At 47.7% G+C, this 23,406-nt stretch overlaps 1 protein-coding gene across 1 annotated transcript in view; it reads left to right on the forward strand.

Annotated features, from left to right (window-relative positions):
* The window catches only part of NINL (ninein like), a 176,603-nt gene that overhangs the window by 129,359 nt on the left and 23,838 nt on the right, over positions 1-23,406 (forward strand). The window contains exons 14-19 of the mRNA XM_044918806.1: positions 1,551-1,680; positions 4,628-4,737; positions 5,733-5,989; positions 6,035-6,061; positions 16,007-16,111; positions 17,046-17,115. Of these exons, the coding sequence (XP_044774741.1) occupies positions 1,551-1,680; positions 4,628-4,737; positions 5,733-5,989; positions 6,035-6,061; positions 16,007-16,111; positions 17,046-17,115 (699 nt within the window). The remainder of the gene's footprint in view (positions 1-1,550; positions 1,681-4,627; positions 4,738-5,732; positions 5,990-6,034; positions 6,062-16,006; positions 16,112-17,045; positions 17,116-23,406) is intronic.

The raw sequence follows: 23,406 nt of genomic DNA on the forward strand, positions 1-23,406 counted from the left end.
CTCTCTGTGTCAAATAAATAAATAAAATCTTTAAAAAAAATGTAAAAAGAAATAGGTGACATCAATTTTAATAACATTTTATTTAATTCAATATTTATACAATGTTACCATTATATCCGTTTTTTTGGAATCCAGTCTTTGAAATTCGGTGTAGATTTTAGGCTACAGCACACCTCGATTCAGACTCACCGCACCTGAGATGCTTGGTGGCCTGTGCACTGAGTGCTGCCTTCTTAGACATCCCAGGGCTAGAGCAGCAGTGACCACAGGCTGTGTCAGGAACCACGGGGTCCACGCTCTGCTCTGCACACTTGTCCCGAAGCTCTTACTTTCTGCCCTGCCCTTTCCCCCCAGACAGAACTGCTTCCTCCATGGGGAAAATTGTATGTTTGTCTAGGAGATTCTGAACAAGGTACGGTGACCCTGTGTGAATCTGTGCTTCTTGTGAGATCTGTGCAGAACCCATCCCTTCTCCCACTGCCTAGAACTGCCAATGAGAGGCTCCTTCTCCAGGGGTATGCAGCCGCAGGCCAGGCGCTGGCCTTCAGGAACTGTTTTGGGAAGATGAGGTCTACTCAATGAGAGCCGCCTGGAAAGGAAACTCAAATAGGATTAAAAAAACAGCAAGGGATGTGGAGTCTTGTGGATGTGCTGGGTGTCCATGTGGTCTTGGCTAGAGGGGCTATCCCAAAAGGAGAAGCTGGCTAGAAGCTGTACCCTTGGAAGACGGGGCATCACTTCTGCCATCCTGCAGGCTGGGGCAGTCAGGGGCCTGTTGAGCTTCCAGGGCAGGGGGACATAGACCCAGAGTCAGGAGTGGACATGGCAACACATGCAGCTGTGGTGTGCTAGCTGTGGGACCGTCTGAGAAAGTGGCTATAAACTCTACCCTTTCTAGCCGTTTAAAAATCAGGTGACCAGGTGTGCTTGTTGAGATGTGTTTCTTTCACGTGTGGACAGAATTACGCTGGTTGCAAATGAGGCCCTTCCTCTGAAGCTTTCATGACCACCTCCCAAGTCCCCCCACCTCCCCCAGTGTGCGTGCTCACTCAGACATCATCCTTTCTGTTTGGTAAGATCATCTTTGTTCTGTAGCCCTTGGTCTGAAGCACCTGGTATCCTCTTGGCTCAGTAGCTGTAGAAAGAACCGTTTGCAGATTCAACAGCAGCAGAGGAAAGAATCCCCGGGCACATCCCAGGACATTGCTGCCTCACACCCACATCACATCACTGGAGTTTCAGCTGTTAATGGTTCTCTGTATTTTCTACATTTCTCTTCAGTTTCCACTCCACTATTTTTTTCTGAGCCCCTTCTGAATATCGAGTGCTCGAAAGTGGTGCAGGGTACTAGAAGGTCGAGAAGTGGCCCCTGCTTTCGTTTGGCTCACCTGTCCTTAGGAAACAGGAATGCAGTTTTAAGTGTTGTGTGCTGGAAGTCAGGGCCTGACACCTGACTGCTCCCTCGGTGGGCTGGCTCCACACTGCCCCATTCCTCACCGCCCCTCAGGTGGCCGCACTGGCTGCAGGGGGTGTCTGGCTGTACCCCACAGGACCTGCAGGACCGCAACGACGAGCTGCAGGCTGCACTGGAAGGCCTGCGAGCACAGCTGCCCCTGAGTTGGCATGGCCGGCCCCACGCACAGCCAGAGGAACGGCTGCCCCCTGGACACGGTTCAGCAGGTAGGAGCCCAGTCCCAGGAGGTGACAGCTTGTGCGCTCCTGCTGTGGGAGAGCAGAGGCTGGTGGCAGGGGGTGTCTATCTTCCCCCACTGCACAAGCTTCCCCCTGGTCCCGGGGGACTCTGCAGGAGGGGGGCCAGCTGCCCGGCGTGTCAGGCCTCCAAGGGATCACATGCCCTTCGGACTGCCACATGTGGGAGAAGGGCCTGTAACCCAAGGCCAGGGACAATACCCAGAGGCCCAAGGGAGGTAGAAGATGGTAAGGATTTTACCATTTGGGTAGAGTGGTGAAGGTTATGATGACCTGGTAGTGACCTCAGGACAGGCATGTTCTAGTGGGCCTCTTGGGTTATGGGGAGGATCCAGAGAGATGCCCTAGGATGAGCGATCAGCAGGGGTCGGACATAGTCATCGAGGGAAGGGAGGAGAGGGGAGGCTGGGAGTGAGCAGGGTGGTGGTCTCCCAGCCCTGCTCAGAGCACGATGTCTGGTCTTGGGTCTGTGACAGCTCTCAGAGGGAAGGTAAATGCGTAAAATGTGTCAGGGACTCCTGGTATTCACAGAGGCCTCATGTGGACTGCAGCAGACAGGGCTGATGTTAACTCCCTGGATGGTGTGGAAAGGGTCGAGGTGGGGTGTGGCTGTGGCACCCTGGAAGGGCCGGCTCCACCTGCCTGTGCACAGCACTGATGCTGAAGGAGTTACTTGACAATAAAGACCAGGGCTTCACGCTCCTTAACTCTTCAGCCTGTGAGGTTTGAGACAAGCTCCAGGCACCAAGAGGCGCAGTTATTGGCTCCTTCTAGAGACTAGAATTGGGGGGTGGGTTTCAGATGCCACAGCTGTCCTTCAGGTTTCCATGGTCCTTCTGGAGGACAGGGTGGGTTTGGCTGATTGCCACCTTTCCTGGAAGTTGCATGGGGTGGGCACTATGCAAATTTACATGCTGCATGCGGTTCCATGCGCACCGCTGCTGGTGAGGGGCCTGTGGGGACCACCGGGACCACCCCGCCCCCAGCCATGTGGCTACCTCCACTGACCATGTACCACAGAGTCAGCCCCTCAGAGAGCATCTTGTTCTCATCTACAACCCTGAGAGCAGTCAGAGTTCCTATATTGTCCTAAAGCTGTTTACTTAATGAAACAGGAAAAAGGGGGGCACCTGGGTGGCTCAGTCGGTTAAAACTTGATTTCGGCTCAGGTCATGATTGCAGGGTCATGAGATTGAGCCCAGCCTTGGGCTCTGCACTCAGCACGGAGTCTGCTTGAGATTCTCTCCCTCTTCCTCCACCCCTCTCCCTGCACATGGTCTCTCTCCCTCTCTCTCTTTCTCTTTTTCTCAAATAAAATAAATGAGATCTTGGGGGAAAAAAAAAAGAATAAAGTTTGTACCTAAGAGAGCCAACATGGGAACCAAGTGGGGCTTTCTGTGCACTGGGTCCAGCTTCCTCAGTCCCTTAAGGGGATCCCCTCACAGCATCTTCTTTAGTGGAGTCTGATGACTTCCAAGACCTGCTGTCCTGACTGTCCTCAGCTGGGAGGTGTTGGGGTACGGCCAGCACACCGGACAACATCACATCCCCAGATTAGTGTTACACATGGCCAGGTGGGCAGCCTGGACACAGGGAAGGGGGAGAGGATTGCTACCTCCCTTTGTCCCTAGAGGAGTGTGGGATGCATGGAACATGGGACCCTTGTCAAGAGCTGCCAACCATAACCCAGGGATCAGCAGAGCTAGGGACCCATACCTTGGGTGGCCCTTGTCCAGAAGACCTTGGACTGTGGCACCAGAAGGCAGCCCCAGCCTCTGTGTCATCACTGATCCCGCACCAGGGCCCTTTCTCTTCCCCTTTGCCCCCCCCCACCCTCCATCTGAACACAGAAGTCCCGTCTGCCCCTTCAAAGGAGGAGGGTTCTGCTGCCACAGGGGAGTTTTGGTAGAAGGGCTGTGGGGTCCTGGCGGCCGTGCCCTCAGTACTTCCAGGTGGAGCCACTCCTACCAGCTGCTCGTGCACCTGGGCCTACTTGGCCAGAACCAGGTGGCAGCTCCGGTTTACAGGGCAGGGGCTGCTTGCTTTCCTGAGGTGCTTATCCTGACTTCTCTCGGCCCCATGGCTCTCACTCTGTCGTTTTTTTTTCATGGCAAATCGTTAAGGCGTGTGTCATCTCCCTTCACTTCCCCAGCCCCAGACCAGCACAAAACCTGAGCAGTGGCCAAAACTCACATTTTGAGTCAGCCCTTTGGCATGTTACTCAGTAGCACCAGAAATGCCTGGTGCCCTGGGGGGTGCTTGCAGTTCCACAGGCACCTCGCAAAATGAGCTGCAAGGACGTCTGACATGGTCAGTGAGGAGAATCCTCTGGAACAAGGGGTCACTCATGAAAACCCATGTTATTATCATGTAGTAGTAACATAAAGTCTCTAAGAAAAGGGCATAGCTAGAATAAAAAGCTTGAAAAAATAAGGCTCATAGTGCCTCATCATAAAGCACTGACTGTCTGCGACAGGTCACACTCGTTGCTCGGTCTTCCCAGTCCCTCTGTGTGCCTGGCATCATTGAGGAACAGAATTCAGGGGGCAGTAAACGTACCATGTACAGCATCTTTTAGGGAATCCAAGGGCCTGACAGATCTTGCAGGGAGCCTCCTGGTTATATCTTTGGGTAATGTGTGTTCTGGCAAAGACTCGGAATGCTGATTTCTGAAGAGCTCCTACCTTGAGAGCTAAGCATAGTAGATTGCTTGTGGAAACCCACGAGGGTTGGTTGTCTCTGCCAGCACAGCATTCCTCTTGCAGAAAAGGCCCATGGAGGGTTGTGCGTGGTCAGGGGCATGGTGGCAGACGACTAGGCTGAATACTCAGTGCCGGCCAAATGTCGGATCAGAGGCCTGGGAACGGCCTACGGCATCCTCGGCAGGACAGAAACAGGAATGTCTCTTTGTTTGCAGGCATCATCTCATTTGTTGGTGATTCCATTCCAGTGAGTTTAGAAACAGAGATAATGATGGAGCAGGTGAAGGAACACTGCCAAGACCTCAAGATCCAGCTGGAGACCAAGGTCAGGGGGAGTGAGGGCGGCCACAGGGACACAGAGAAGCTTCCTGCTGCGTGCTGGAAAGCCTTGCTCGGCCGTGCATGTTTCCGCATGCACACATGTGTCCTAGATCCTGCGCCCCTTAGGAAGCCTGCTCAGAGGGACAGGAGATTGTGGGGAAATGTAAAGAAAATGAACATTTTGCCTCACACCTTCTTTGGAAGGAGGCAGGAGATAAGGAATGACCAGTAAAGGGAGGGAATGGGGTTATGTGTACCCAAGTGTCATAGGGGTCGTCTCACTGAGGCCAGACCTTGCTGCCCACTCTGCCATCAGGGAATCAGAGCTCCCATCTGTGCTCTAAGCTGATGCGACCCTGGGATTGCCCTTTGTGGGGTACTCCGTGGCCTTGTGACCAGGACCCTGGCTGAGTCTGTCTTTTTAGATGAACTTGTCTTCTGCTCTGTTAGCAGATCGTGGTGGGGTTTTGTTAAGAGACATGTCCACGACTTGTTTCCACGATTTGTTATCAGGCGTAAGAGTAGCAGCAAGGTGGGAGTGCCTGTCCTGTGCTTGTGCCTCTGGGCTCCCTGGGATGCATTGGCTGGAAACTCCTGGAGTAGCCGTGCCCTGGGGGCTGGAGGATGTTCAGAGCCACCCCTGGTCTCATGAAGGCTCCCCAGTTCTCTCAGTTGTCCCACCATCTGCCCTCCAGGTGGCCTGGCCAGGCGCCTGGCCTAATGTGATCCCAGTCTCCGTTCCCCACCTGCTGGACCTGCCTCCGGGGGCCCTTATGAAGGTTATGGGAGACAAGGGAAGCTCGAGGCCACACTGCGCCCTGGGAGGGGCTCCACTGTCCTTAGCGCCGCTCTTTCTGTTCACAGGCCTGTGCACTGCTTTGGGTCTGGGCCACCATTCTTTGGGTGTCGTGCCTAGAAGTCTGGTATTTCTGTGTTGTGTTGCCCAGTAAGTCATTTTCAGGACCTCCTGATGGACACTGCTCACATTTCTCTTTTCAGGTAAATTCTTACGAGAGGGAAATGGAGCTGATGAGGAGAGACTTCACGAAGGAGAGGGAGCAGATGCAGCAGGCCTTCAGGCTTGAGGTCCACGTGCTGGAGTGCCGGAGGGCTAACCTGGAGGTGCTGCTCGGGAAGTCTCAGGAGCTCATCCGAGGCCTGCAGGACCAGCTCCAGTGGGCGGCCTGTGGCCCTCTGCCGGAGAGGGCGGGGTTGGGGCAGTGCTGCATTCAGGCACTATCTGGCCCAGCCGGGCGGCTGGCCCGAGAGCAGGACCCACCGGAGCAGGGACAGCACCAGAGGCATCGGAACGAGCTGCAGCGAGTCAGGTCAGGCACTGCGTCCTTTCAGGGTCTTACAGTTAGGGGTTCTTGCCAAGAACCCAGATTTGAAACTACATCAGGAAACTGCTCAGAATTATAGTACCTGCTAACGGGGTGCTTTTTCTCAGGGCAGGTAGGTGAGCATTGAAAGAACAGGTCAGGGGCACCTGGGTGGCTCAGTCAGTTAAGTATTAGACTCTTGGTTTTGGCTCAGGTCGTGATATCAGGGACACGGGATCGAGCCCCAGATCAGACTTCATGCTCAGTGCCGTCTGCTTGAGATTCTCTGTCTTCCTCTCTCTTTTCCCCTCCCCGTGCTCACAGTGCACTACCCCCCCAAAATAATAAATATATAAAATATTTTTTTTAAAAAAGAAAGAACAGGTCATCAGGTAAGGATTGTTCTTTCGTATTAAAAATATCTGTTAACTAAAGCTTAAGAGTTAAAATTCCTTGTAGAATTTTGCCTCATACTTGCAAAGGGTAGTATGTTCTTCCTTTAATCTTCCTTTAATATCTCATTTAATTTTCTAGCACATGAGCAGATGGATGAAAGGTCTAAAATCCCTAAAACAATGGGAAAGACAAATAATTTGGGTTGGTGAGGTTCTTGGAAAGGCCAAAAGGTGTGAGCAAAGGAGAGGAAAGGTTTATTTGGAAAACTGGGATATGGCATTTTGTGTCGAACAGTGTCATAGTGACGTGAGAAATACCCATGTGTTCATTCCTTGTCGAGTGGGTCTGACTTGGTAGAGTGAAATGACTAGTTATCTTAGCCATGGCGCTGGTCAGTCAGCCCCTCCGTGTCTTGTGGGGAGTCTTGGACCCATCCAGTTCAGGAGGGGATGACTACACCCAGCATATGTTGACCCAGGGCTGAGCGGATGGCTCACAGTGGAGTGGCCCACCGCACCGTGCTCCTCACAGAGGGCTTATGTAGGGCTCAGTGGGGTTCAGTGTTGGAGCTGAGTGCATGTGGCCTCAGTCACCCCCTGATTGCAAGATGTCGACAGCCTTTATGTAGAGACTATGCCCTCCAACCTGGGTGGGATGCGCTCTCCCCTTTGGCTCAGTGATTGGAGTTAGCCTGAGTACGTAGGATGTGCTGTGAAAGAACCAGACTGGCCCCCAAGTCTGTGGGTGCTCCTTCCTCCCTGGACTCCATATGACACCAGTGGAAGGGCCCTGGGCCCATGGGGGCTGACGGGAACTGTCGCTCTCCTACAGGATGATAAAGGTCATTTTTAAGTCATGTGCTTCCTCTGAGCTTTAAGTTATTTTCTCTTAAACCCCAGAGCTATGCGATAAGGGACTTGACCCAAGTCCCTTTAGACCCTACTGGCAGCAGATGGGCCGGTGCATGGTAGCCCCTTCCACCAGCCTGCGCCATCCATCCGGAGGACCTGCTTGCTGTTCACAGTCCTTCCCCATGCTGGACCTAGAGCCACATCCGGCCACATGTCCTGTTCTCAGGCTGGCACCAGCCACAAAGAACATGTCCTTAGTGCCCTCACCTCGGCTGGGACTCCATTCTCCCAGGGCTGTGAAGGCCTGGTACCCAGCAACTTACCAGATTTTCAAGGGTAGCTTTGAACTGTAGGTGAGAGCCACACATCTCACTCAAGTTTTAGACCAGCACTGTCCTTAGTACTTCCTGTGATGGGGGACACGTCCTGAATCTTCTTCATCCATGATGGCAGCCACCAGCCACACGTGGCTGCTGAGCCCTGGACATGTGGCCTGCATGACTCAGATACTGAATTTTTATCCTATTTAGTTATAATCAACTTACACTTAACAGTCACATGTGTGAATGGTTTCGTGTCAGCTTCTGTATGTAGAACCCAACCGTACTGAGGGCAGATCCTCCGATAGACCCTCTACAGAGGGTCCCAGGGCATGGGTGGAACGCTGGGGTGCATGGGGGTGAGGGGACAGAGCAGGCCAGGCAGAGGAGGTCCGTGGTCAGGACAAGAGGAGCCTGTGAGGAGGCCTTTCCAACCTGGGGGTAGGACTGGGCCTGAGCTGTGCCCACAGCGCCTGTGACGTGCTCTATTTCTGTAGGAAAGAGGCCGAAGTTGTGCTGAACTACGAGCTCTCAAGGATGGAAGCCCAGCAGGCTGCCCACTGTAAGCACTTTGCGCTGCAGCCTCAGCAGGAGAAGGAAGAGGTGCTCCAGAGAGCCCTGCTGCAAGTCCACGAGGTGACAGAGCAGCATGACCAGGAGAAGGAGCGGAGGGCGGGCAGGGGGGAGGAGCCCCACCCACGCTGGGGAAGTCAGCAGTGGAAGCTGCAGGAGCTGGTAGGCAAGGAACAGGCAGAGTTTTGCAGGTCCTCCGCCCTGGAGGAGAAGCTGGAGCTCACCTGTAGGAAACAAGTGGGAAGGCCCGTATGGGCAGCAGACATGCTGTGGGCCTGCTGGAGGGACAGGCCAGCAGTGGCGGGTCGTGAGCAGGAGGGTGCAGGCAGGAGGGAGCAGCCATTGGCCTGGCTGGAACCTGGCGATGGGCATGGCCATGGGCAAACCAGGTGCAGGCATGTGGATGCCCAGCAGAGCCCAGCCCTAGCCCCTGCCCTGTCCCGCAGAGGGCCCTTGGAGAGCCTTGGCCTCAGAGAGGATGGTCGGCATGTGCTCGTTGCCAAAGAGGTGGCTTCTCCTCCTCCTGAGAGGCGGGCACAGGTGTACCCACGTGGGGTGGACAGGAGAGTGGTTCTGGAGGAGCCAGTGCCTCTTGCCGGCAGCTCAGCTGGTGTGAGCCAGACTGAAGCCCAGGAGCTGCTCTGGGGAACAGAAGGAGATGCCTCACCAGCCCAGCCCCCACCAGTGGGCAGAGGAGAGACTGAGAGGCAGCTGGCCATTCTGGAGCGAGCTGGGCATCTGAGTGAGGAGCTGGCCCCCATGGGCAGCCAGGGGCAGGCTGTGGTGGAGCAGGGCCAGCATGGGGAGAGCACCCTGGAGCAGGGGCTGCAGCACAGCAGGGACAAGGCCAAGGAGGGCACCTCGCTCTCCCAACCCCACCTCACTTGGCCCCCAGGTGGCGGGGCAGGAGCAGCTTAAGGCCCTGCGGGAGGAAGAGGCCAACACGTCCCTGGAAAGAGAGAAGGACGACATGAAAACCAAACTTCTGCAGCTGGAAGAAGTCGTTCGGGTTCTTGAGAAAGAAGCAGATTCAAGAGAGAACAACAGGTTTGGTTTCTACCCATTCTTAGAATGTCAGGCTATATAACCTCTAACCTCTCACCTCCAGCTCCACTGCATGGGCCTCGTCACAGCTGCTGATGGGGATTATGTAACCCTCATGCCTGTGCAAGGGTCATAAGCCCGGCCCCGACCCCGGGGCATCCCACAGGTTACCATATGCCCAGTGAATGGGTGAGGGCAGAGCTGGGCCATTCTGGGCAGTTCATCTGGCCTTGGTGTCCCCTGCTCCTGTCCTTAGGAAATTCTCGCTGGTCTTACAAGGACAAAGACAGACTGTGTTTGGAACCCTGCTTCAGTTCTGGGTCGCCTGAGCTCTCTTCCTGCTGACTTTGAGCAGGACCCACTACTTTGCCCCGCCAGCATGTGTGCCAGGCACTGTCCTTGAACTGCAAGTTCCTGAGCTTCCTGAGTGGAGCAACAGAGGAGGCTGTCTAGCCCAGACACCTCCTGGGAGGCTGGGGGTGGGGCATGAGTGCCCAGGGGGGTTCAAGATGCTGCTGCAGTTGATGCCTTCAGGGGAAGCCTGAAGCTGGGGAGAGGGCCTCGAGATGTTGGTATGTGGGCCAAGTTCAGAGAGCTCTACAGTCCCCCTCAGGCATCAGCTCCTGCTACCTGGGTGACCACGGGCAGTTAGCTTCATTGAGTAAAAAGATTATGTGGGATTGACATGAAACCAAAAGGAAGAAATGTCAAGGCACCACCCAGCTTAAGAAAAAATACTAGCATAGCTAGAAGCCTCCTAGGCACCAGGCCTCCTCACCTCCTAGAGGTGCCATTACTTGATGTCCCTGCCTTTTATGTGGGTGTCTCTAAACCATAGAGCACTTTGTTTGTAGTGGCCTGACTTCTAAATTTTGTCACCCATGAAGTGCAGAGGGTGCCGTGCTCCCAAAGGGCATGGAGCACGAAATGAATGTAGAACACGCACTTACTATCCTGGATGCTCCATAGCAAGTCCCAGACACACACAGGCTGGTCTTGGGCCCTGCGGACACATCGTGGGTACCTGTTCTGCACACGAGTCTGTGGCAGGCCCCAGGCAAACACAGGGAGGGGCCTTAGGCACAGAAGCAGCCCAGCATCTTGAGTCTCACTCCCTTCCTGTTGACCCCACAGCTAAAGTCACAGTTGTATTCTCAGGAGGGTCTTCACTCCTTGACAGTGATTATGGGGCATCTTCTATGTGGGGTACAGCTAGGGATAGCAGCAGGGTGCAAGACCGGTTTACGGCTTTCAGCTTCTGGGGGAGGTGCTGTGCTTCCTGCGTGTCTCAGTGTCAGGAAGAAACTCGCTGCCCTGTTTCAAATATGAGGAAACTTAAAGGCCATGCTGCTGAGACCATGTACATTTTCCAGGGACACGTGCACAATGGTGAAAGCCTAAGGGAGTATATAGAAACGACTGGGCCAAATTCAAGCCGGTAGTTTTCTTTCTGAGAGGTGAGGTGTTCAGATCTGGGAAGGCGGAGGAGGACCTGGGGCAGGAGCAGGCTTTGCCCAGATTAGAGGGCTTTGGGGAATAAGGAGATGGCTGTGCAGAGGGGAATGTGAATAGGAACCGGCTCTTGTGGGTATGGGGAGGATTTTTGAGAGGCAGGCTGCTGGGGCCCTGAGCCGGGCAGCTGTGGAAACATGCTCTCGGTTAGCCAGGGAAACCGGGAAGAGTAGATTGCAGGGGTTGTGGGGTGGGTGTGTAGGAGGAGGTGGGTGGAGGGCAGGGGGAGGTGGCTACTGCAGATGTCCAGGCAAGAAGTGACAGTTGCTGGGGACCAGAGTGATAGCATCAGAGGTGCAGGGAGTCAACTGGCAGGAGTGTCGAGGCCAAGTTGATGGGTTACAGGAGGATGGGATTTTCACAGGGAGATTGGAAGTGGGTCACAGAGCACTCAGAGGACTCCACAGAAATGCCACTGACCAAGAAGTGGGGAGAGCAGGATTCAGTTACATTTGAGGAGCCTGTGGAGTGAGGTAGGTGGAGAGTCGAGGAAGGAGCCCTCAGAGGAAGGGGAAACCAAGGAGCTGTGTCTTTAGGGGAAGAATCCTGCAAGGAGAGAAGAACACTTGTCTCCAGAGCCCTTGAGAGGCCAATTCACACAAGACCTGCAGCCTGAAGGAGTCTACTGGGCTCAGCAACATGCAGGTGCCCCCTGAGCCCACTGGCATCCCTCACTCCCCAAGCTGGGCCCCCAGCCCCTGCTCTCTGAGGGCAGGTCTATCCCCAGCACCAGCCAGTGGACCCCTGGCCACAACTCCCTTGTGGCCACTTGTAAGGAAACACATGGGACCACCTTCCAAACCCACACCAGAGCTGGTGTTGGTGGGATAATGGTGAGCATAGCTGCCTTCCAAACCCACACCAGCCACAGGCCCCTTGGCTGGGCAGAGCTCAGACCTGCAGGATCTTAAAGGCCATGGTGAAGATTTGGGTCTTTATCAAGGAGAAAGCAAAGTGCAGAGTGACACGACCAGATTTGGATTGTGAAAGAATCTCTGCCAGTAGCTTAGAGAACAGAAGTGGTCTGAATGCCCACGTGGCCGAATTCATCCACGGTCACCTCTTCTGTTGCTCTTTTGCTCTATACACAATTCCACACACACCCTTTTTAAATTCTTTCTGAATCATTGGGGATAATTGCAGACATTATGACATTTTACTGCAAAATATTTCAACATGTTATTTTATAAAAACAAGGATGTTCTGCATATCCACAGTATTGTTATCACATGTGGGAGATTTAATTCGAATGCACTGCTATTTTTAATTTACACTCCACTTCCACATTTTGCCAGTTGTTTCAGTATGTATTTTCTAGATTGTTCACCTACCCCAGATCTAATCAAGGATCGTGGTGTGCATTTAGTTACTATATCTCTTTAATATCCTTTAAGAGTGTACCAGTCTTTTTAAATTAGTTTTTCTGTCAATGGATATTGACTTTTTTTAAATCATGGCAAAGTATACATAATGTAAAATCGACCATTTTAACCACATAATTTAGTGGCATTAAACATGCACAACGTGTAAACCATCACCACTTTCTTTTTGTTTTTTTCATCACCACTTTCTACTTCCAAAACTTTCTCATCATTCAAAGCAGAAACTCTGTATCTATTAAACATTTAAACATATAAACAAGTATTTTGTGAGGATTCTAGCATCAATGTTGGGAAAGGATATTGGTCTATAGTTTTCCTGTAAGAGTTTGAGAAGGATTAGCATTTTCTTACTTAAATGTTTGGTAGGGGGCGCCTGGGGGGCTCAGTCGGTTGAGAGCCTGACTCTTGGTTTTGGCTCAGATCATGACCTCAGGGTCCTGGGGTAGAACACCGAGTCTGGCTCCATGCTGAGTGGGGAATCTGCTTGAGGATTCTCTCTCTCCCTTTGCCCCTCCCCCATTTGTGAGCGTGCTCTGTCTCAAATAAATCTTTAAAACAAAAAAGATTTCACCATTGACATTGGGTAGTCTACTCTGTCTAGTTGTTGCTCTGTATTGGTTCTTAGTCTCCTATTGCTGCTGTAACTAATTACCACTATTACTAAGTTAGTGGCTTAAAACAACACTATTTATGATTATACAGTTTTGGAGCTTAGAAGTCTGAAATGGTTATGACTGGACTAAAATTAAGATGCTGGCAGGGTTGCCTTCCTTTTTGGTGGCTCTAGAAGAGAATCGCTGTTCTGTTTTCCAGCCTCTGTGGACTGCTTGCATTCCTTGTTTCTCGCCCCCTTCCATCTAAAGCTGGTAATGACTGGTCAGGTCCACCTGACATCACATCACTCTGACACCCACTCTCCTCCCTCCCTCTTCCACATTTCAGGACCCTGTGATTACATTGGGCCCACCTGGATGATCCAGGACCTATAGCTGTAGTTCATTCATATGGTTCATTGCTGTGGATTTTTCTGTTGTGTGAATATAACACAGTTTACTCATTCACTTGTGGATGGGCATTTGAATAGCGTTTAGTTTTAGTCTTCACAAATAGTACTGCTAAGAAAGTTCTTACCCATGTCTTTTGGAGCATTTACATTGGGGTGTACCTAAGAATGGAATTGTCAGGTTATAGGGCATAGGTGTGGTTTTCTTTCTACTCATCCTGCTTAGAAAAACATTGTACCCATTGAATTTGTGTCTTATGAAGACTTCTCAGCCATTATTTTTAAAACATCACTTCTCCTCTCACTCTACAATTAGATGTATGATGTTAGATCTTTTCACTTTTCCTCCATTTCTTCCCTTCCATCTCTTTTACCTTCTTTTCTCTCTTGTCGCATTCTGGGTACTTTTTTTCCTATCTCTGTGTTCTGGATCAGTAATTCTTCCTTCAGCTCTGTTTAAATCTGCCATTTAACTCATTCAGTGAGGTTTTATTTCGACATTGCCTTTTTTTTTTCTTCCCTATTTCCAAAAGCCCTGTTTTGTCCCTTTTGGTCTGATCATTTTTGATAGTTTCTTGTTTCTTGTTTATTTTTTATTATGTAAACATTTTACAATTTTATCCTTAGTTTGTGTCTGATAATTCCAATATCTGAGGTTCCTGTGGGATCCAGTCTGCTGTTTTGCTTCTGTTGCTGCTGGGAGGTGGCTTTTTTCCATGTATGTTGTGGTGATCTGTGACTGTGAGCTTGTGTTTACATGCTGTTCATCTCTGGGAATCTCCGGAACTGTAGTAGAAGATGCTTTCTGGAGAAGGGCGGATACTGCTTTTGCTGAGACTTGGGACCACCTTAACTTCCTTCGAGGGCACTGCTTAATGTAGGCCCGCCCGGTGTGGTTTTTCCATGCTGCTGCTGGCAGTGCTGCCATAGGCACTGGCCTCAGGGTGACCCTGTCTGTGTGTGGCCTAATGCTCACAGCCGGGGTTTCAGCATCTAGACTTTTGTTTTATTAGGGGCCCTTGGAGGTTTCCCTTACCTTCTCTGAGGACAGTCACCCATTGTATGGTCAGTCTCACACAGCTCTAGCTGCTTCGTGTGGTGAGGGGGACAGGGTGGGACAGCCATCAGCTTCTCTGAGGCCCAGGAAGCTGAAGTGGAAACCGCCCAACACACGCAGCAGCACTGAGTCAGTTTGTTTTCCATCCTGGAGCCAGAGTGGCGGTTCCCAAACACAGATCTCGTTTGTTTCTCTCCTCTGCTTGAAACCGTTTGCTGCTTTAAAAATTCCAATGACTTCCCTTTCTTTATTTTTCTCTTTAGTTCCTCATGAGATAAAATGAAGTTATATTTATGTGTATGAAGAAGACACTTATGCTTGGTATTATAAGCCTATTACATTAAACATAACAAGACCATGTGGCTTTGAGTATTTTTAGATTGAAAAAATTAGAAGCTAATGCCAGATAGGGACCTATTGGCGGGGGGAACAAATGTCAGACCAGTGTCTATTTAAAGAATAAATTTCTGGGGCGCCTGGGTGGCTCAGTTGGTTGAGCGACTGCCTTCGGCTCAGGTCACGATCCTGGAGTCCCGGGATCGAGTCCCACATCAGGCTCCCTGCTCAGCAGGGAGTCTGCTTCTCCCTCTGACCCTCCCCCATCTCATGTGCTCTCTCTCTCTCTCTCTCATTCTCTCTGTCAAATAAATAAATCTTTAGGGCACCTGGGTGGCTCAGTCGGTTAAGCGACTGCCTTTGGCTCAGGTCATGATCCTGGAGTCCCGGGATCGAGTCCCACATCGGGCTCCTTGCTCAGCAGGGAGTCTGCTTCTCCCATTGACCCTCCCCCCTCTCATGCTCTCTCTCTCTCATTCTCTCTCTCAAATAAATAAATAAAATCTTTAAAAAAAAAAAAAAGAATAAATTTCTAGGGTGGGGGTACCTGGGTGGCTCAGTTCGTTAAGCATCTGACTTCAGCTCGGTCCTGGGATCAAGCCCCACGTCGGGCTCCCTGCTCAGTGGGGAGTCTGCTTCTCCCTCTCGCTCTGCCCCTCCCCTTGCTCGTATGCGCTCTCTCTCAAATAAGTAAAAATCTAAAAAAAAAAAAAACAATAAATTTCTCGGGCAGCAAATACAGGTTTTAAGCTGCCTCATTTGTGATCTTTACTGGTAAATTGCTTATCTGTCATATGTCAGTGGTGTTACCCAAGTGGAGATCTCTAAGGTATCAGAAAGCAAAGGTGGCTCCAAGCATACTTGGTTCATGTAGTAGCTACTCATGCTTGCTTTTTCCCACTGAGGGATCCACCTTGCATTAGGTCTCTCTCTGTACAAGGGATGTGGGCATCTCCCCAGTTTTCTCGTCCCTAGTGCTGACCTGAAGAGTGTACAATGCAGGTAGCTCTCACTAAAGAGGAAAATGTGTTTTGGTCTTCTGATTGCTCATGTTCCTTAGCTCCATGCTAGAGTTCCTGGTTACTACCATGCTGTAACCTGAGGACCCACAGCCAGCATTGTGTGTTGATACCAGCCATGAGCACACTCGTTTTAGTTAGTGGTTGTGAGATGTGGTAACAGGGCAGCTGTAAACATGAAATAAACAGAACCGAGGTGCTGAATACTCTTAATGAGTTGATTGTGTGATTGATTGTTTTAGAAGCTAAGAATTCTTTATTTTCTGTTGCTTGGGAGATGCAAACCATAGGATGTCAGCAGTGCATAAAGGAAAAGGAACCGTGTGCTCTGTGCCATCCAGAGATGATGCAGGGTCCACCATGACTTCCACCTGCAAGACCATACTCATGTGAACTACATATGGTGGCCAGCTCCTGGAGTCCCCACTCTTACCACTTGTTTTCAATTTTTCATGCAGAATCGAGTTGGATAGGCTTTCTGAAGAAAACACATTGTTGAAAAATGAGCTGGGAAGGATTCAGCAAAAGCTTGAAGCTGCAGAAATGACAAGTGATGCCCAGAGGTAAGGGCCCTGGCTCTGTGGTTCTGCCTGGACTCCAGTCTACAGCACGCTTTGCTCTCTGTACAATGAGCTTTGAAGGTGTTGCTCTGAAAAGTGGGGAGTGTTTAGGCGCCTGGGTGGCTCAGCCAGTTGAGTGTCTGCCTTGGTGTGGAAGGGGAGTGGCTTTCTACTTTCACTTCCATAGTCTTATCCAAAGACAGTTTGACCTTTTTTTTTTTTCCAACTATGAAGTTAAAGATTATTAAAATATGGCATCCGGAGCAGGTGGTCAACAAGTGATTACTATTATATTACAGCATTTCTGAAATCTAAAAGTTTTTTCCCTTCTAGAAACCTTTGTTTCCCTGGACGCCTGGGTGGCTCAGTCAGTTAAGCATCTGCCTTCAGCTCAGGTCATGGTCCCGGGATCCCAGGATCGATCCTGCATCAGGCTCCCTGCTCAGCGGGCAGTCGGCTTCTCCCTCTTCGTCTGTCCCCCCCCCCCACTAGTGCTTGTGCTCTCACTCTATCTCAAATATATAAATAACATCTTAAAAAAAAAGAAACCATTGTTTCCCTCATTTGCTGTCAGGAAATTTTACATTTTACAAGAGACATCAGCAGATACAAGGCTGTTTTCGTTCTATTTATGCCACTGGGTGTGAACGGCCACATGTTTTGCTAACGAGATGTTACTGTGTGCGACTGAGAAATTCCATGGAGGTTCTTAGAGTACTGGCAGTGTTCCTCTGGTTCCCAGGGTTGGGGTCCCAGCTGGGTGGGCAGCAGCAGTGGTGGAGAACAGTGGCAGAGTGGTGGCTCTGGGGTCCCAGGAGCAGGCGTGAGAGTCTCTTCTGTGGCTGCACACCCTGAGCCACCACTGTTACAGGGGCAGTGACAGGGAAAAAAAGAAACTGGCTGGTCAGTGATACTATACATTTTGCTTTTTCAACAGGAAGGAAATCGAGGATTTAAAGAGAGACAGGGAAAAGGCCTGCTCTGAAGTGGAAGAGCTCAACAAACAGGTCAGGTATTAATACCTGCATGACGCTGACACCACTCTCCTTTTCTCATTATTTTGAAATAATTTCACACTTACAAAAAGGAAAGACAGAACTCTTTTATGAAAGATCTGAGAGTGAGTTGCCAACCCATCCGCCCCTTCCTCGGCTCAAAGTTGGGATGTTAACATGGGTGCAAAAGTGCCGTCTGAGCCCCTACCCCACTGAGCTTTGCCAGCTGTCCCCTCCCTGGCAGAAGCACGTGGCTCCCTCGGTCACGCCTTGGTTTTTAGGACCGGGGCACTTTTGAAGATTACAAGCAGTTCTTTTGTAGGAAGGCCCTCCGTTTGGTTTCTTTGATGTTCCCTTTAGATTATGCCTCTTTAGTGTGATTTGTCCCATTCCTTGTGATGTCAGCTTTGATTCCTGGTTAGGTGGTGTTGGCTGGGCTTCTCCACAGTGAGGTTACTTTTCCCTTTGTAATTGGTGAGTACTGTATGGGTAGATACTTTGACATTATGTAAATACCCTGTTCCTCATCAAACTCTCATCACCTTATTTTAGCATCCTTTGTTTTTTGCTGTGATGGTGGCCAGTTGGTAACTAATCTTATTGGTATTCTAGTATAAGGAAGAGCTTTCTTTTCTGTTCACTTATTTATTCATTACATCACCATATTATTATCCTAGGATCCTGTTTAATTCAGTGGGTTATAATACATTACCATCAGTATTTATTTTCGTGTTCAAATTGTCCCAGAGTTGGCCAGTGAAAGTCCCTTCACAGTGGTTTCTGGGTCCTCCAGACAGATCCTGATCATTTTTTGAGCAGTTTCTTACTTTCTGGTACCCTCAGATATTCCATGTTCATCTAATACTTCCCCTGCCTCAGCCTGTAATCAGCTACCTCCCACAAGAAGCCCCCAGTCACCTTTACTGTAAGAATGGTGTTTGGGACCAAGACCTGGGCACCAGGAGTGCCCACGGCTCCTGGGATGTCACTACTTCCAGGCACGCTTAATGGATAGAGCTAAGGAGTGTGTATGTTCTTATATACATACACACTCACATGCATATGGTTGCATGAGTATTTATATATATATATATAATCTCTACTGAAAATCGTGAATTCAAACCCCATATATGCAATTCCCACCTAACATCATGGGGATGATCCTAGTTTCTCCCTTTCCATATTTGTAACTCCTATCTCCAGCAGTGAGAAGCCTGCTTTCTATCTTCAGAAGATCTACTTACTGTTGATTAATCTCCCCTTACCCCACACGTAAACGCCCTTCCCACTCTGTTTCAGCACTAACCCCCACTGGTCCTCTTTTTGCCCCCATACATAGATGCCTTTCATACTTGGTCTCATTTACTGGATTTTGGATGAATTATTTATTTATTTATTTATTTATTCATTTAATGTGTGAGAGAGAGGTTGAGAGAGAGACAGAGAGCACACGAGCTGGGGGAGAGGCAGAGGGAGAAGCAGACTCCCCGCAAGCAGGGAGCCTGATGTGGGACTCAATCTCAGGACCCTGGGACCATGACCTGAGCCGAAGGTGGAGCTTAACTGACTGAGCCACCCAGATGCCCTTTTGGATGCATTATTAAGGAGGAAGCACACAAGCTGGGATGTATCATTCTTGAGTTTTTTAATTCTTTTTTAATTGATATTGTTAGTGATAATTGCCAACTCATGTAGTTGTAAGAGATATAGAGAAATCCTTAAAACACTTTGACCAGTTTCCCCCAATGGTAACATTTTTTTTTAAAGTTTTTATTTAAATTTCACTTAATATCCAATGTAACATTAGTTTCAGGTGCACATATAGTAATTCAGCACTTCCATGACAAGTGCGCTCCTTAATTCCCATCACCTATTTTATCCATTCTCCCACCCACCTCCCCTCTGGTAGCCATCAATTTGTTCTCTAGTTGAGAGCTTCTAGGTTTGCCTCTATCTTTTTTTCCCTATGCTCATTTGTTTTGTTTCTGAAATTCCACATATGAGTGAAATCATATGGTGTGGTCTTTTTCTATTTCGCTTAGCATTATGCACTGTAGCTCCATCCATGTCATTGCAAATGGCAAGGTTTCATTCTTTTTTATGACCAAGTAATATTCCATTGTGTGTATGTGTATCTCATATCTTCTTTATCCATTAATCAGGGGATGTACACTTGAGCTATTTCCATAATGTAGCTATTGTAGATAATGCTGCTATAAACATCAGGGTATATATATGCCTTTGAATTAGTATTTTTGTATTCTCTGGGTAAATACCTAGTAGTATGACTGCTGGATTGTAGGGTAGTTCTGTTTTTAACTTTTTGAGAAACTGCCATACTGTTTTCAACAGTGGCCCTGCAGTTTGCATTCCCACCAACAGTGATGAGAGTTTCTCTTTCTCTGCATCCTCGCCAACACCTGTTGTTTCTTGTGTTGTTGATTTTAGCCATTCTGACAGGCATGAGGTGATATCTCGTAGTTTTGATTTGTATTTCCCTGATGATGAGTGAACTTTCCATGTGTCTGTTGGCCCCATCTGGATGTCTTTTTTAGAAAAATGTGTATTCATGTGGTCTGCCCATTTTTAAAAAATTGGATTAGTTGGTTTTTTGGGTATTGAGTTTTATAAGTTCTTTATATATTTTGGATACTAACCTTTTATCAGATATGTGATTTGCAAATATCTTCTCCCATTCTGTAGGCTGCCTTTTAGTTTTGTTGATTGTTTCCTTTGCTGTGCAGAAGCTTTTTATTTTGATGTAGTCCCAGTAGTTTATTTTTGCTTTTGTTTCCCTTGCCTCAGGAGACATATCTAGAAAGAAGTTGCTGTGGCCAGTGTCAGAGACCATTACTGCCTATGCTGTCTTCTAGGATTTTTATGGTTTTCACGTCTCACGTTTAGGTCTTTCATCCATTTTGAGTATAATTTTGTGTGTGGTGGAAGAAAGTGGAAGAAAATTCATTCTTCTGCATGTTGCTGTCCAGTTTTCCCAAAACCATTTCTTGAAGAGACTTTTTCTCATTGGATATTCTTTCTTGCTTTGTTGAAGATTAATTGACCATACAGTGTAGGTTTATTTCTGGGTTTTCTCTTCTGTTCCATTGATCTATGTGTCTGTTTTTGTGCCAGTACCATACTTTTTTGATTACTAAAGCCTTGTAATATAACTTGTAGTCTTTAATTGTGATGTCTCCACCTTTTCTTTTTTAAGGTTGCTTTGGCTAGTCAAGGTCTTTTGTGGTTCCATACAAATTTCAGGATTGCTTGTTCTAGTTCTGTGAAAAATGCTGTTGGTATTTTGATAGAGATGGCCTTAAATGTGTAGACTGCTTTGGGTAGTATGGACATTTTAACAATATTTGTTCTTCTGATCCATGAACATGGAATGTCTTTCCATTTCTTTCTGTCATCAATTTTTTTCATCAGTATTTTATAGCTTTCAGAGGACAGGTCTTTCACTATGTTGGTTAGGTTTATTCCTAGGTATCTTATTGTTTTTGGTATAATTATAAATGGGATGATTCCTTAAGGTCTCTTTCTCCTCCTTCATAATTAATGTAATGAAATGCAACAGATTTCTGTATGTTGATTTTGTATCCTGCAACTTTCCTGAATTTATTTATCAGTTCAAGCAGTTTTTTGGTGGAGTCTTTCAGGTTTTCTATATACAATATCATGTCATCTGCAAATAGGGAAAGTTTTACCTCTTCCTTGCCAATTTAGATGCTTTTTATTTCTTTTTCTTGTCTGATTGCTATGGCCAGGACTGCCAGTACTGTGTTGAATAAAAGTGGTGAGAGTGGATATCCCTGTCTTATTCCTGACCTGAGAAAAACAGCTTTTCCCTCATTGAGGATGATGCTAACTGTGGCTTTTTCACCTATGGCCTTTATTATGTTTCCTCTAAACCTACTTTGTTGAGGGTTTTTAATCATGAATGGATGTTGTACTTTGTCAAATGCTTTTTCTGCATCTATTTGAAATGATCATATGGTTCCTGTCCTTTCTTTTATTAATGTGATGTGTTACACTGATTGATTTGCAAATTTTGAACAACGCTTGCAACCCAGGAATAAATCCCATTTGATTGTGATGAATTATTTTTGCTATTGTTGGATTCAGTTTGCTAGTATTTTGTTGAGGATTTTTGCATCTGTGTTCATCAGAGAAACAGCCCTGTAGTTCTCTTTTTTGGTGGTGTCTTTATCTGGTTTTGCTATCAGGGTAATATGGGCCTCATAGAATGAGTTTGGAAGTTTTCTTTCCTTTTTTACTTTTTGGAATAGTTTGAGAAGAATGGGTATTAACTCTAATTTATATGTTTGGTGGAATTTTCCTATGAAGCCATCTGGTCCTAGACTTTTGTTTTGTTGGGAGATTTTTGATTACTAATTTAACTTATTTGCTGGTTATCACTCTGTTCAAATTTTCTGTTTCTTCCTGTTTCAGTTTTGGTAATTTATATGTTTCTAAGAATTAATCCATTTTTTCTGAGCTGTCCAATTTGTTGGCATAGAGTTTTTCATAGTATTCTCTCATATTGTTTGTATTTCTATGGTGTTGATTGTTATTTCTCCTCTCTCATTTGTGATTTTATTTATTTGGGTCCTTTTTCTTTTCTTTTGATAAGCCTACCAGGAGTTTATGAATTTTATTAATTTTTCAAAGAACCAGCTCCTGGTTTCATTGGTCTGTTCTACTGGTTTTTTTGTTTGTTTGTTTAGTTTCCATATCATTTATTTTTGCTCTAATCTTTATTATTTCCTTCCATCTACTGGTTTTGGATCTTGTTTGTCCTTTTTCTAGCTCCTTTAGGTATGAGGTTAGGTTCTGTATTTGAGATTTGTCTTGCTTCCTGAGGTAAGCCTGTATTGCTATAAACTTCCCTCTTAGGACTGCTTTTGCAGTATCCCAAAGGTTTTGGATCCCCCAGTGGTAACACTTCATAAAACTATAGTATAATATCTGTATTAGCTCTCTAGGGCTGCCATAACAAAATGCCACAGATTGAGTGGCTTACACAACAGAAATTTATTCCCTTGTAATTCTTGAGTTTAGAGGTACAAGGTCAAGGGTCAGCAAGTTAATTTCATGAAGCCTGTCTGGCAGATAGCCATCTTCTTCCTGTGTCCTCACATGGCCTTCCCTCTTACATGTCTGTGTTCTAATCTCTTTTTTTTTTTAATTTAACATCAGGAAAATTTATTTCATACTTCTGTTTTTTTTCTAAAATTTTTTTGAATTTTTTATTGTTATGTTAATCACCATACATTACATCATTAGTTTTTGATGTAGTGTTCCATGATTCATTGTTTGTGCATAGCACCCAGTGCTCCATGCAGAACGTGCCCTCTTTAATACCCGTCACCAGGCTAACCCATCCCCCTACCCCTCTCCCCTCTAGAACCCTCAGTTTGTTTTTCAGAGTCCATCGTCTCTCATGGTTCGTCTCCCCCTCCGATTTCCCCCCCTTCATTCTTCCCCTCCTGCTATTTTCTTCTTTTTTTTTTTTCAACATATATTGCATTATTTGTTTCAGAGGTACAGATCGGTGATTCAAGAGTGTTGCACAATTCACAGCACTCACCATAGCACATACGCTCCCCAGTGTCTATCACCCAGCCACCCCATCCTTCCCGCCACGCCCCCCACTCCAGCAACCCTCAGTTTGTTTCCTGAGATTAAGAATTCCTCATATCAGTGAGGTCATATATACATGTCTTTCTCTGATTGACTTATTTCGCTCAGCATAACACCCTCCAGTTCCATCCACGTCATTGCAAATGGCAAGATCTCATTCCTTTTGATGGCTGCATGATATTCCATTATATATATATACCACCTCTTCTTTATCCATTCATCTGTCGATGGACATCTTGGCTCTTTCCACAGTTTGGCTATTGTGGACATTGCTGCTATAAACTTCGGAGTGCACATACCCCTTCGGATCCCTATATTTGTATCTTTGGGGTAAATACCCAGTAGTGCAATTGCTGGATCATATGGTAGCTGTATTTTCAACTTTTTGAGGAACCTCCATACTGTTTTCCAGAGTGGCTGCACCAGCTTGCATTCCCACCAACAGTGTAGGAGGGTTCCCCTTTCTCCGCATCCTCGCCAACATCTGTTGTTTCTTCACTTGTTAAGCTGTAAGGTGGTATCTCATTGAGGTTTTGATTTGTATTTCCCTGATGCCGAGTGATGTTGAGCACTTTTTCATGTGTCTGTTGGCCATTTGGATGTGTTCTTTGGAAAAATGTCTGTTCATGTCTTCTGCCCATTTCTTTTTTTTTTTTTTTT

This window comes from Neomonachus schauinslandi, chromosome 10, assembly GCF_002201575.2.
Source record: "Neomonachus schauinslandi chromosome 10, ASM220157v2, whole genome shotgun sequence".
Lineage (NCBI taxonomy): Eukaryota > Metazoa > Chordata > Mammalia > Carnivora > Phocidae > Neomonachus > Neomonachus schauinslandi.